This window comes from Budorcas taxicolor, chromosome 19, assembly GCF_023091745.1.
Source record: "Budorcas taxicolor isolate Tak-1 chromosome 19, Takin1.1, whole genome shotgun sequence".
In the NCBI taxonomy this organism is placed as follows: Eukaryota; Metazoa; Chordata; class Mammalia; order Artiodactyla; family Bovidae; genus Budorcas; species Budorcas taxicolor.
Genome location: NC_068928.1, coordinates 20,035,459 through 20,049,661, shown reverse-complemented (window position 1 = coordinate 20,049,661; position 14,203 = coordinate 20,035,459). Strand labels below are relative to the sequence as shown.

Sequence of the window (14,203 nt, the reverse complement as noted above, 5' to 3'; positions counted from 1 at the left end):
TTAGGGTACAGCTCTGTGCTGGGACTTGGGTATAAAAACAAAAGTAAAATATGCTTTTGACCCGCGTGTTCACATTCACCTCACAAAAAACTTGTAAATGAAGTTATGACAAAGCACAATAAATGTTTTATGGCAGTTACATACGAGAACTATGAAAGCAATATGAAGACAGAGGTCGTCAGAGAACACCTCACAAAAGGTGATGCCTGAGTTGAGAGGAGGTAAAAAGTCAGAAAAAAGCAGCATGAGCAAAACCTATGAGCAAAAGGTTTGAAAGGGCCCAGTGGTCTGAAGAATAGCCCCTGAAGTCTGGTGTGGCGTTTACACTATAAGACACTCTGCATTTGATGAGCAAGAGCCTAGGACTATTCCAATGACGCTCACAAATGACTACCCAATTTGGAATCCAAAAACCTAAGAGCTTAATAGACAAAAGTATTCAGAATCCACTTAGGACAAGTTCTTTTATTAAATTTGGGATTCAGAACTATGTTATGAAAAATCTTAATCACATCATTAGAATTTTACCTATAATCATTTTAACATGCACACCATTATTTATAAGAAATAACCCTCTTACAATCTTTTCAATGCCACTATTGTTAATAATTGTTAAAACATAAAAACTAATTTATTTTTTTCTTTCCATGTTTCCTTTGGAGATAAGGAAAAAAATGAAGGAAAAGCAGAAACAATAATATGTAACCAGATTCAGAGTCCCTGCAACAGTTACTGAATCCTGTGCAACATGGAGAGGGGATTGGGAGCAGATAGTTCCTGTTCTAACACCAAGGAGTAGATCTGTCCTCAAAGTACAAGGGCAGACACAGTATGTAAATGAATGGGAGTGGCCTAATTTGGCCCATTTATTTTGGAGCCTTAGTTTGGTAACCCCTGATCTACAAGTATGGAAGGTCTTTAAAGAAATGATGGCAAAGGTACCATGGGAGCCTGTAATAGAGGATTCTAACCTGATTTTGAGCAAGTGGCTTGAAAGACCTTAAGAGTAAGGTGGAATTTTTTTTTTTTTTTTTTTTTAAGGAAAATGGAGTTAACTAAGTAGAGGAGCTGGCTTCTTTGGAGGTGGTTCAAGGAGCGGCACCGTTGGAGAAAAGAGCTCCGGCACAAGGCTCAGAATATGCTGAGGTGGGAACAGTGAGGGCTGGTTTGACTGGAGAGAGTCCATGAGTCAGAGGTGAAGTCACAAGGATCTTCTGAAGGATTTTGGATTCTTAACTGAAAGGTGCTGGGACGGTCCTACAGGATTTTAAACCAAGAACTGACTTAGTAGTTTACTTGCTAATTCAGTAAGCACTTATATCTAATGAGTGCCTACTACACGCCAGGCACATACAAGGCAAAATCTCTGCCCCTAGGATAACTATATTCTGGTCCAGGAGACAGACCACAAACAAAATAAAGCTGGCTATAAATGATAGGAAGGAAATAAACACTCTCCCCTCTGAGTGACTTAGTTTAGACTGAGACATGAAGCACGGGTAGGCTGCAGTATGCAGAGCCAGAAGAAGGGGTTTCTGGCAGAAAAGGTGGGCAAGAACTTGGAACATAGCAGGCCATATCCCAAGGGCATGTGACCAAAGAATGGTGAAGGCAGAAGAATGTGAGAGGGAGAAGGGACCTGCTCGAGCTGGGCTGTGAAGGCTACAGAGAGCCACTGGAAAGGGAAATGACATGATCTGATCTGATCCTGCTATGGACTGGGAGAGGTTCTAGGTGGAAGCAGAGGAAACTGAAGATAGTATTGTGGGACCTTGGGCGAAAGATGATGGTGACTTGGAACAGGGAGGAAACGGAGAAGAGAGACTTGAAACACATTTTGAAGATAGAAGTGACAAGACTTAATGAAAGACCTAAGTCGTTAATTAGAAAGAGGTCGGGCTTTGGTACTCTCATCATGTACCACTCAGTAAGGTAGGGAAGACCAGGTTTGGAATGATGGGAAAAAAAAAAAGTTTCTTTTTCTTATGCCAGGTTTGAGATGTTTAAGAGACTTTCAAATGGAGCTGTTAAACAGGTATCTTGTGTGATTCTTAAACACAGAGGAGAGAAGGCAGGGCTAGAGATTAAACTTGGGAGAGGCCTGCTTTCAGATGGTACTTAAAGCCACAGGACTGGATCATCTGAAGGAAGCATGCAGAAAACCCAGCATCAAACTCTGAAGGAAATTCAACTGCAAAATGTGACTGTACCACTTCCTGATGTGATTAGTTCCCAGAGGAGATTTAAACCTCTTTAAATCATGGTAGCAATACCATGCTAATCTGATCTAGCAGCCACCCAAACCAACTAAATAAGCTTTCAAATGTTTCAGACTTCTACTGGTTGGAGGGCAAGTAATGTAAAAGAGCTCTAAATTCACAACTGATGGGGGAGCAATCATACTTTTGTAATCAATACACAGAAGACAAAAATCAGCAATGTTCAGATAAACAGTTGAACTTAAAAAGGTCAAACTGAACTTTTTTCCTCCAAAGAGATTAAATTCAAAATTCTTTACACTCTTCATGTTCATTAACAGCAACAGTGTAACTTAATACTTCCTTGCTACTTCTGATATTACAGTGAATTTCTACAGAAGTATTTCTGGATAGATAAAAGAAAAATAAGCATCAGTACTTGCAACAAACACGGGAAATGAACTGCTTCGGCTGGTTCAAGGGAGTCCTTGAAGAGAAAGGCAGAAACTGGAAGAAAATAAACTTTTAACTTAATAGTCCAATCTGATATGTGTGGTAGGCGTTTGATGGATGGATAGATGTGTGTGCCTGTGTGTGTTAAGTTCCTTAGTCGTGTCTGACTCTTTGCGACGTCATGGCCTGTAGCCTGCCAGGCTCTTCTGTCCCTGGGATTTTCGGCAAGAATACTGGAGTGAGCTGCCATTTCCTCCTCCGGGGGGGTCTTCCTGACCCAGGGAACGAAACGCATCTCCTGTGCCTCCTGCAACGCTGGCGGATTCGTTACCAATGAGCCACAGGGAATGTAGCCATCTACAGAAAGTTCTAACTATATTATTCAACAACATGAAAAAAGATGGAATTTGGCATCGCCCTCTAGCCTGATGACCGAGTTGCTCAAAGCTCCGTAGGTTTCACATCCCCGGGACAAACAATTCGATCACCTGATCCTGACTTGGAAGCCCCAGGTCCTTTCCATTCCCAAGCCTATCGCGTGGCCCAGTTTTCAGAAGCTGCGAGAGAAGGACGGCATCCCAGAAAGTCTGTTGACACAACAGGCCACCCAACTCATGGGTTCCGGGTGGCACAGGGTTGGGAAGAACCTTGAGACTCTGAGCAACTACCCTGCTTTCCTCTCCGTTCTCCCTTAGAGAGTCGGGAAGGCCAGAGGCCCCTCTTCTTCCCCCATACGGCTCCCCAGTGCCTCGTCCCTTACGGGAACAGGCCCTAGGAGCCTGGCTCCCTACCTGACTCATTCGAGGGACACGCTTTCCGGTCTAAACTTTACCTGCCTGAGGCCCGCCGCTTCTCTGGTGCTCTAAGCCCCCACCGAGGAAAATGGAGTCGTGGAACCGAGACTGGGAAAGGATAGTACGGACCCACCGCACGACCCCTCCGCCGCCACCGCCGCCGCTGCTGCGTCAACGTGCTACGTCACTTCCAGCGCCCTGTCACTGGGAGTAGGCGGGCCAGTTCGTATTCTCTTCTCCCACTCGGCTTTTTTGGGTTCGTCAGAGGAGGGGGTTATCTGGCCGAAGCGGTTCAGGAAGGCAGTTGTCACAGGGCTCCGGGAAACAACTAAGCGAGGCGGAAGCAACCAAGCCTAGCTTGTCCCTTAGGCCTCTCTAGCAAGGAACCATAAAGACCAGGCTAGGGCTTCTCCCTTTTCTCTTCTCTGTGGTTCCGCCCGCAGCTTCCGCTTCCGGGCAGGGGCGGAGTTTCTTCGGAGATTAGGGGCTCCGCGCTACAGCCAGGATGGCTGTGGTGTCGCTGCTGTTGTTCGGGGGCTTGTGGAGTGCTGTGGGATCGTCCAATCTGGCTGTCGTTACGTGCGGTTCTGTGGTGAAGCTGCTCAATACGCGCCACAACGTGCGACTGCACTCACACGACGTGCGCTACGGGTCAGGTACGGCCACCGGGGTTCGGGTGGGCTGGGAAGGCCTGGTAGGCTCCGGAGGGGGCGGGACCTGGAGAAACTCTGAGGGGTGTGGTCTCGGAAGGTTAGGGGAACCCAGGGAGGTTCCTGAGGTCTGGAGGCCGAGTCCGAAAATTCAGTGGTCCTTAGGCATCTTAATCGTAATCCTAGTTTCAGTCTGGTGCCCTTCGTGCCAGTCATGTTACATAATTACTTTTAAAGACTACAACGTCACTACGGGGTATAGACTATTATTATCCTCACTGTACAGATGAGGAAACACTCAAATAAATCGCATGCTCAAGGCCTTGGCAGCTAGTGAATGACGGTGACGGGGTTCGATCCAAATCTGTCCAGGTTCAAAGCCTGCTTTCAGCTACTGCAGGCTGGCAGTACTCAGGGCAGGAGGGACAGACATATAGAAAATTACAGTAAGTGCTGTTACATTGCTGAAGTCTTCCAAGACCTCAGTCTTTAGAGACTATAACCCTCTGTTTAGCTCTTTTCCATCTTACACTTGCTCTTCAACTCTTGCTTTGGCCTCTTTTCACTCAAACCCTGCCCTTCTTGTAAAGAAAAACTAAAGGACTCAACTGGAATTGAGGAGGAAACTATTTAGAGGGCTTTTTAATGTATGAAATTAAAATGCTTAGCTTGTGGGTTCATCTATAAGTCAGCAGTTTTTGTAGGTTCAGTCATTCAGTGTAGATTTAGTGAGCAACTACTATGTGCCTAAGGTTCTAGATACAGGAAATACAGTAGTGTGACAGTCAGCACGTTACAGGAAAACAAAAACAGAAAGGAGAGAAAAAAGTTGAGCTAGTGAGATGTGAGAGGTGTGTAAGATGACTGCCAGATTTCTGTCTTTAACTGATGATGCTATTAGCTAAGAGAGGAAAGAGTTCTCTTAGATGGATATAGGTCTGTAGTTTGCAGATGGGTCTGTGGTTCATGATACCCAAAACCTGTCTGATCAGTTAGACTAGAAGAGGAACTGAATTGTCATTGTTGGGATGTCTTAATAATCTTTGATTATTAAGTGAATACCTACTATATGTAAGGTTTATTGTATTTTAATTTGATCTGGTTTCCTACTTTGGATCTACTAAATCGAGTCGGAATGTGGGTGGAGAGAGATCTGCCAGTAGGAATCTATAGGTTTAGAAAGCTCTTCACATGCTCCTGATGGGTAGCCAGATTTGAGAACCAGGTTCAGGTCTGGAGCTCAGAAGAGAAATTTGTGCTGAGCCTGAGGTAGAGAGTTAAGTACAACATCATTGTCTCAGTGGTGACTGAAGATGTGGGAAGAGTGAAGAAAATTGCCCAGGATGAACTGTGGTTTGCAATCTGGTGTCAATTTGAATCATTTGAAAAGCTCATTGAAGCACATGTAAACACTTTTGTCCTGATCCCCAACCATTATTTAAGAATGTCTAAGGCCAGGGATGGAACTCTGGGTAATCCCTAAGTGTAAGAATGGGAGAGGAAGTGCAGGGTTGAACAGAATGTGAAAAAGTAAGAGGCAGAAAGTGAGGACTGCGATTTAGCGAAGCATAGCAGTGAGGACCCAGAGAACTGTTACGGCAGGAACCGGGATTAAGGAGGGAGAGTTGGTTTACCCTTAAAAGAAATGTACAAAGTCATTGGGTTGAGTAGAAGAAACAAGAGAGAAAGTGGTAGTTTAGTCATAAACATTCACCCAGATAACTGTGGACTATGGTGCAACACTGTGTGTTAAGTGGTAAACGGAAAGTGTCATTGAAAAGTTATTGTCTGACAGGGCTAGGGACTGAAGGGAAAGCTAGGAGGAACAGGCAAGAATGACTGAGGAGAGCATCTGGGAAATATGTAGTACCTTCAAAGAACTGAGTACTAAATGAGGCGTAGGGAAGAGAATGTCCCTGGAGTTTATATGAGTGGGCTATTTGGGAGAGCTTGACAGTAAATAAAGCTTTGTGGGAAGCCAAGTGGTCAAGTGGTTAAGAGCTGTAGAGTCGGGCCACCTAGGTTCAAACCCTGCATTGTCTCTTGGGATTGTGTAATCTTGGACATATTATTCATCTTTTTTAACACTCCAGTATAAAATGGGGGCAATGATAGTAAAACCTATCCCAGAGAATAGACGAGTGTATCAAATAAGAATATTCAAGTAAAAGGCTTGAGTTGGTATCTGACACCTAGTAAGTGCTCAAATATAGGTTAGCTAGTTAGCAATTATTATTTGTATATTTCCTCTTTTTTCAAGTCTATAGGTATGTATTTAACCTTTTTAGAGGTAAGATAACCTTTTAACCTGCAAAGTCACACCTTCTGTAATCATGATGAACCAAATTTAAATGACTTAAGAATACTTTTGTAACGTGTTGATGCTTTACTTAAAGGAATTGATAACTGTAGATTGGGGGCAGGAGAGAAGGGGAAGACACAGGATGAGATGGCTGGATGGCATCACTGACTCGATGGACGTGCGTCTGAGTGAACTCTGGGAGTTGGTGATGGACAGGGAGGCCTGGCGTGCTGCAATTCATGGGGTCTCAAAAAGTTGGACATGACTGAGCGACTGAACTGAACTGAACTGAACTGAGTGGCTTGTTGGATTAAAGTTGACAGCAAAAACTGGTCTCATTTTTATTGTGAAATAGGATAAAAAAATTTCTTGGATTGTAATAAAAATTTTGGATTTTTTTTTTTGACTGCAGGTAGTAGATTGTAATACATAGTGGACATTGAATAATGTTACAAACAATTAAAAATATGATGAGATAACTGACATATACTGGGGGATATCCAGGCTACTGTATACAGGTTAAACACTGCCTGTGCTTCAAGAAAACCACAAATGTTCATTTATTTAGTGCCCTTTGATGCAAATTTTTGGACTACTCTGATATGGTACACTCTTAAATATAGTTCATCATACAGTAACTAATACTATATAAATACATTGTGTTTCTCATACATGTTTTAATGTCATAGAAGAAAAAAATATTATGACACATAGGGTTTCCTTCCCATTCCTCCAAACCTTTTTAATGACACAGGGCACATTATTAGCCAGAGGAAAGAGAGGAGTCAAGTTGAGCTCACTCTCTTTTCCTTTTTTTTTTCTTGTATATAAAAACCCTTTATTGATAAAGGTTAGAAGAGAAGAATCTGTAACTTAATAATTTTTTAAAATGTAGTTATTTTTAATTGAAGGGTAATTGCTTTACAGTATTGTGCTGGTTTCTGCCATACATCAACATGAATCAGTAATAAGTATACACATCCCCTCCCTCTTGAACCTGCCTCCTACCACCCACCACATCCCACTCCTTTAGGTTGACACAGAGCTCCAGTTTAAATTCCCCAAGTCACACAGCAAATTCCCACTGGCTATCCATTTTACATTGGTACATTTTCCCATGCTACTGTCTCCATTCATCCCACCCTTTCCTTCCCTCCCTCCAGCCACCCCCCGCTGCCCCTGGCTCCGGGCCCATAAGTCTCTTGTCTATATCTGTGTCTCCATTGCTGCCCTGCAAATAGGTCATCAGCACCATCTCTCTGGATTCCATATGTATGCGTCAGTACATGATGCTTGTTTTTCTGTTTCTGATTTTACTCTGTATAATAGGCTCTAGGTTCATCTCCTTCATTAGCACTGACTCAAATGTGTTCCTTTTTATGGCTGAGTAATATTTCATTGTATATATGTACCACAGCTTCTTTATCCATTCGTCTGTCAATGAACATCTAGGTTGCTTCCATGTCCTATCTATTGTAAATAGTGCTGTAATGAAAATTGTGGTACACATGTCCGTTTCAGTTACAGTTTTCTCAGGCTGTATGCCCAGTAGAGGGATTGTTGGGTCATGTGATAGTTTTATTCCTAGTTTTTTAAGAAATCTCCATACTGTCTTCCATAGTGGCTGTATCAATTTACATTCCCATCAACAGTGCAAGAGGGTTCCCTTTTCTCTGCATCCTCTCTGGCATATATTGTTTGTAGATTTTTTTGATGATGGCCATTCTGACTGGTCCTTTATATATACTTTTTTTTTTTTGACTACAGGTAGTGGGCAGCAGTCGGTGACAGGTGTAACCTCTGTGGATGACAGCAACAGTTACTGGAGGATACGAGGGAAGACAGCCACAGTGTGTGAGAGGGGAACTCCCATCAGATGCGGTCAGCCTATCCGGCTGACACACGTCAACACTGGCCGAAACCTCCATAGTCACCATTTCACCTCACCTCTTTCTGGAAACCAGGTGAGGTGGCGTTCTATGAGTCACTGCTGCTCAACAGAGCATTTACTCAGTTGAGTGGTTTGATATCTTGGTTCTTAGCCCTTTTTCTTCCAGGTATAAATCTCTTCTGTGCAGACCTGAAGAATTGCCTGTCTTATAAGGAGAAGGAAATTGTTTCTGGTCAAAATAGAGATTACATCTAGATCAAGAGATGAGGCAGAAAGAGAGGCTAGGTATATGTTAGTGTATCATAAGTTATCCTGGTGAATCTTGCAATAAAGAAACCCAATGTTTTCCAAACTTGCAATAAAAAGTATTATTATTTTTTAATGATGTCAACTAAGCACATTAGGAGAATGAATTAGGAATTGTGCCCCCCCCCCTTTTTTTAAAGCCTTGAACTTTTGAGTATGTGGCTCCCTTAATGAGTGCTTTGTTCTCACCTCCACTCTATGTAGTTTTCCCTGTTAACATTTAGTATGGCAAATTTGTTACAGTTAATGAAACAGCGCTGATACATTGTTATCAGCTAAAGTCTATAGCTCCTTCTGATTTCCTTAGTTTTTACCTAATGTTCTTTTTCTGATCCAGGAGCCCATCCACACTACATTTAGTTGTCTCCTTAGGCTACTCTTGGCTGTGACAGTTTTTTAGATCCTCCTTGTTTTTGTTGACCTTGACAGTTTTGAGAAGTGCCAGTCAGGTATACGATAGGGTGCTCCTCTGTTGGAATTTGTCTGATCTTTTCTTATGATTAGACCAGATTTATAAAGGTTTTGGGGAGGTAGACCACAGAGGTAAAGTACCATTTTCATCTCCTCTCTCAAGGGTATGTAGTATCTTATGATTGCTGATATTGATGACCTGGCTGAAGTAGCATTTTTCAGGTTTGTCTGGTAAAGTTATTCTTGTCATCTTTCACCTTTACATACTGTACTCTTCGAACGAAGAACTCTGACTCTTGTGTCACTGTGCAAAGCCCTTACTTGAGTGGGGAGTTACGCTTCTCCTCCTCTAGGGTGGGAGAGCTACATAATTTATTTGGAATTCTTCTGCATGGGAGATTTGTTTTTTCTGTATTTATTCAATCATTATTTACATCGATATGGACTTCTTGATATGGATTCCTGGATTTTTTTTTATATGTACTTTGAATTATTATCCAATACCGCTGTCTTTATGTTGCTCACATTCCAACTTTGGCTGTTGGGAGCTCTTTCAGTTGCCTCCTGTATCCATTTGACATGCTCCCATCATTGTGTTTGTGTATGGCTGTGTTTGGCTTTGTTTGTGTATGGCTTCCTTACTTTATGGCACTAAATTATTATGGGCTTATCTTGTCTATTTCTTTCCCCAGTCCTAGATTCAGCTATTTCCCTTCGGAGTCCTGCTTCTGTTTATTGGAGAAGAGTATTCTTAGAAAACAAGATCTAGGCCTTGCATGAACTCACTGCTACTGGGGTTTTGTTTCTTTGAGACCCTCTCACCTGCCAAAGCAAAGAAATAACATGCCTGTGTGTGTATATATACATGTCTATAAGTGGTCGTATATGTAATTGTCTGTATCTATAAGTTAAACATGAGTTCTTACTGATATCTCCAACTCTAATCCATTGCCACATAGATCATTTTAGCCTCCTCTCTGCTTATTTGTAAATTCCTACTCTTAACAGTGAGATACCTGGCTCCCAACACTGTCATCCATTTACTTACTTGTTCAGTTCCAGTATACAAGTATAGTGAGTGAAGTCGCTCAGTCGTGTCTGACTCTTTGCGACCCCATGGACTGTAGCCTACCAAGCTCCTCTGTCCATGGGATTTTCCAGGCAATAGTACTGGAGTGGATTGCCATTTCCTTCTCCAGGGGATCTTCCCAACCCAGGGATCGAACCCGGGTCTCCCGCATTGTAGACAGACACTTTACCGTCTGAACCACCAGGGAAGTCCACAAGTATAGTAGTAGGATTATTAATTACATTTTTATAGCTCTAAGTGTATTTTTAAGTTACATGTGTTTGGTAGTGATCGTTTTGTAATGTATAGAAATATTGAGTCAGTATGTTGTACACCTGGACGTAACATAGTGTTGTAGGTCAATTATACTTCAATTAAAAAAAAATTATGTATGTCTGAAATATTAGCAACTTTTAAAATTGTTATAGAAACTCTGAATTTTTGACCTTACGGGGAATGGGATTAGAATACAAGTGGACAATAGAATTTGCTATACTTTGCTCAGCTAATATTTATTATTTAATTCTCCCAATTATTTTGTAAGGTATTATCATCATCACTTTATAGAGGAGAAAACGAAACCACAAAGGAGTTACACAGAAAGGGACAAAGCTGACATTCAAGGTTTGCCTGTCTCCAGAGCCCATCCCATTTCTAACTTGTGTTTCTCATCAGGTCACTTAATGTCTAGTTAAGGGAATGAGGTAGGCATATTTAAAGTCAAGTGATAAGAGGTAAAGTGTTTTCAGACTATAATAGAAAATATAAGGCAAGTAGAGGATTATTTGCAAAGTAATTTATTTTTAAACAACACTGGAGAGCCTTTTATTTTTCACTCTTGGATAGCCTCATTTTCTTTCCATTGCCTCCCTCCCCTTTTCAAGCCTGTGTGTCAGCTATACTAATATTGCTACCTATCTGTGTCTTCCAGGAAGTGAGTGCTTTCGGTGAGGAAGGTGAAGGCGATTATCTGGATGACTGGACAGTGCTCTGTAATGGGCCCTACTGGGTGAGGGACAGTGAGGTGCGGTTCAAGCATTCTTCCACTGAGGTTCTGCTGTCTGTCACAGGAGAACAATATGGTCGACCCATCAGTGGGCAAAAAGAGGTGCATGGCATGGCCCAGCCAAGCCAGAACAACTACTGGAAGGCCATGGAAGGCATCTTCATGAAGCCCAGTGAGTTGCTGAAGGCGGAAGGCCACCACACAGAGCTCTGAGTCTGCAGGCTGTGAGCCTTTGTCACCTCTCAGTGTTCCGAGACGGCTGCTGCTCCTTCGCCCTTTGGACCCTGCCACGGGTTCCCTGGCCAGTGACCATGTCCCCACTGAGATGAAGATGCATCACAGGAAACTGGGCCTATGTTTGGAAGCTTCAGCCCTTCACACTTGAGTGGGTGGTCCTCCCAGACTTGGGTCAGTTCTTTCTGAGTACAAGAATTGTTGGTAAAGGAGCAGAAGCTTTTTATTGATATTAATAGGACAAAAACTGAAGGAGGCATCCCTCCTAGCTAGGAAATTTTTATTCCTCAGAAATTTGGCATCATGGATTATTAATGTGTGTGATTTTTCTTCCACTTTCTTTAAAACGATAAAAGAATTTCATTGTTAGTCACTGTGTTGTCATTTATTAGGTGTGCTATTTCATAATCTGATTAATCCTTGAGTCCTAAAAGTCATTGCTAAGTTTTGAGGTATGGGAACCTTTGATGTAGATCCTCGTTTTTTAAAAAAACTTTATTTTGTATTGGGGTATAGCCAGTTAACAATGTTGTGATAGTTTCAGGTGAACAGCGGAAGGATTCAGCCATGCATATACATGTGTGGTGTGGACCCTTTTGAGAGCTTTACCTGCATCCTACTTTTTCTGTCTTTACTTTCTCTTTTCCCTCAGCACCTCATTTTTATTAGATTTTAGACTAACTATGGCTGCTGCTGCTAAGTCACTTCAGTCGTGTCCAACTCTGTGCGACCCCATAGACAGCAGCCCACCAGGCTCCCCCATCCCTGGGATTCTCCAGGCAAGAACACTGGAGTGGGTTGCCAGTTCCTTCTCCAATGCAAGGAAAGTGAAAAGTGAAAGTAAAGTTGCTAAGTTGTGTCTGACCCTCAGTGACCCCATGGACTGCAGCCTTCTCGGCTCCTCCATCCATGGGATTTTCCAGGCAAGAGTACTGGAGTGGGGTGCCATTGCCTTTTCCGGACTAACTGTGGCTAAAGACCCTTAATAAATAGCCAGTAAAATGTTTTACTTTGGATATGTTACTGCACTTGAGCAAAAGGGGTAGAGGTAGAAAGTGGAACCAACATTTATTTACTGTTTGCTAAATACTAGGCACCATATTCGGAGAAGGCAATGGCACCCCACTCCAGTACTCCTGCTTGGAAAATCCCATGGATGGAGGAGCCTGGAAGGCTGCCGTCTATGGGGTCGCACCGAGTTGGACACAACTGAAGCGACTTAGCAGCATCAGCAGCAGCAGGCACCGTATTATAGATCTCACCTCATTTAATCCTCACAAATACATTACCAGGTAGATGCCACAATTTTACCAGTGCAGAACAGAATAGTTGAGTTATTGCCTGAATTCTTAAAGCTAGTAAGTAATTTGAATATAGGAATCCAGCTGTGTCTGCCATATGTTCTTTTTACTGCAGTACAACTGTACTTAGCTCTTGGGAGATAGCTATACTTTTTGGACAAATATAAATATCTCTCTTTGAAAAGGGGTTAGAAAGCTTTTGTTCTCTGTTCACCTCACTTCTTTTCTCTGCTGGGTAGATCCAGGAGGTTTGCTCCTCTGTCCTTCAAGGATGTGAGCGATAAACAGAAGTGACTGCCATCTGCTGGAATTTCGTAACTTAGCAGGCCCTTTTTATTTTAAGAAACCTGGATTTTCTTCCTTAACTTGCTTTAGGGAGTTAATGTTGAACATTTGGGCATATCAAGTCTGTGCCAGATGTAGCCCATAACATTAAAAGGATTGATTCCTTTTACAAGGACTTGTCTCAGTAAGCTGAGGCCAGGGACTACTTGAGGAACTCCATCTCTGCCTTCTGTCTTCTTTTTCCATTTTAGTTGCATTGCTTGCTTGAAATCTCTCCAAAAAGAAGTAGACAAATGACAAAATCAACATTTCATGCTATTGAGATGGTTGGGAGTAGAGTGGTAACAGTCTGGGGAGAAAGGAAATGATAGGAAACAGTTGAGTAAAGAGTAACTCTTCATAATGTAAGAGTAGGGAGTTGTGTTGCAAGTACCTCTCCGTGGCTTGGTCAGTGTTTTTACTGAGTTGTTTGGCCCTTCCTAAAAAGTCAGGAAAGAAAGAATATACCTTGGGGCTGCAGGTTACAAGGTGGATGGAGGACCTCTAGCACTGGAGATAAGTATGAACTTAGGGGGAAAAAAAAAGTGCGGGAGCCTTGGGGAGATGTGAAATGACCGATAAGAGGACTAGATGTGAAAGGAAACCAGTTGGGGGGGTAAAAGCAACTCTGGGTAACCTAGGTGAAAGCTGAAATGGTGCTTTATCTGTAGGAGTGAAAAAAGTCTCCAAGAGAAAGCCTGGAAGATGTTTAGGAGGTTAGGATGTCAGAGTAAAGGGATGTCAAGTACTTATTTTGAAATAAGTATGTCAAAGGAGTTAAAGCTAAATATCTTTAGCTTGTATTGACATCACTGTACTAGAGTTGGACAGAAACTGTCCAGTGCCTTCGTTTTACAGAGAAGGAAACAGGCAAAATAAAGTTGACTCTGAATTATCTATTTCATGTAATTATGCTTGCTCCCCAGGTAAATTGTTGCTGAAGTGCAAGAACAATATTCTCTACTTCAGTGATATGCCCCTCCTAGCCCAGTGCCTAAATGGTACTACTCTCAGTAGTAACTGAAAACTGCAGTGAAGAGTCCAGAATGGTGCAACTCATTCCTTTGTGGATGGAATGAGGTGGGATATTTGAGGCCTTTAAATACCTCTTGGTTTCCTCATTACTGATGTTCAGACAAGAATGAGTTAAGATAACTAGTTCGTGTGATTCAGAAGCATAACTTCTGCGGTAGCCTCAGTCCGAGCCCTAAGTAGCCAAGCAGACTACAACTACTCCGGGATACTGCTTTTAAAGTGGAACTCT

At 42.4% G+C, this 14,203-nt stretch overlaps 2 protein-coding genes across 2 annotated transcripts in view; one reads left to right on the top strand and one right to left on the bottom strand.

Moving 5' to 3' along the window:
- Positions 1-3,864, bottom strand: part of SUPT6H (SPT6 homolog, histone chaperone and transcription elongation factor) — a 30,749-nt gene extending 26,885 nt beyond the window's left edge. The window contains exon 1 of the mRNA XM_052657021.1: positions 3,484-3,864. The gene's annotated coding sequence lies outside the window, so the exon portion shown is untranslated. The remainder of the gene's footprint in view (positions 1-3,483) is intronic.
- SDF2 (stromal cell derived factor 2) lies at positions 3,714-11,683 on the top strand. Its single transcript, XM_052657022.1, has 3 exons — positions 3,714-4,101; positions 8,165-8,361; positions 11,006-11,683. The coding sequence occupies exons 1-3, from the start codon at positions 3,951-3,953 to the stop codon at positions 11,291-11,293; spliced, it is 636 nt and encodes a 211-aa protein (XP_052512982.1). The 5' UTR covers positions 3,714-3,950; the 3' UTR covers positions 11,294-11,683.
- The last annotated feature ends 2,520 nt before the right edge of the window (positions 11,684-14,203 follow it).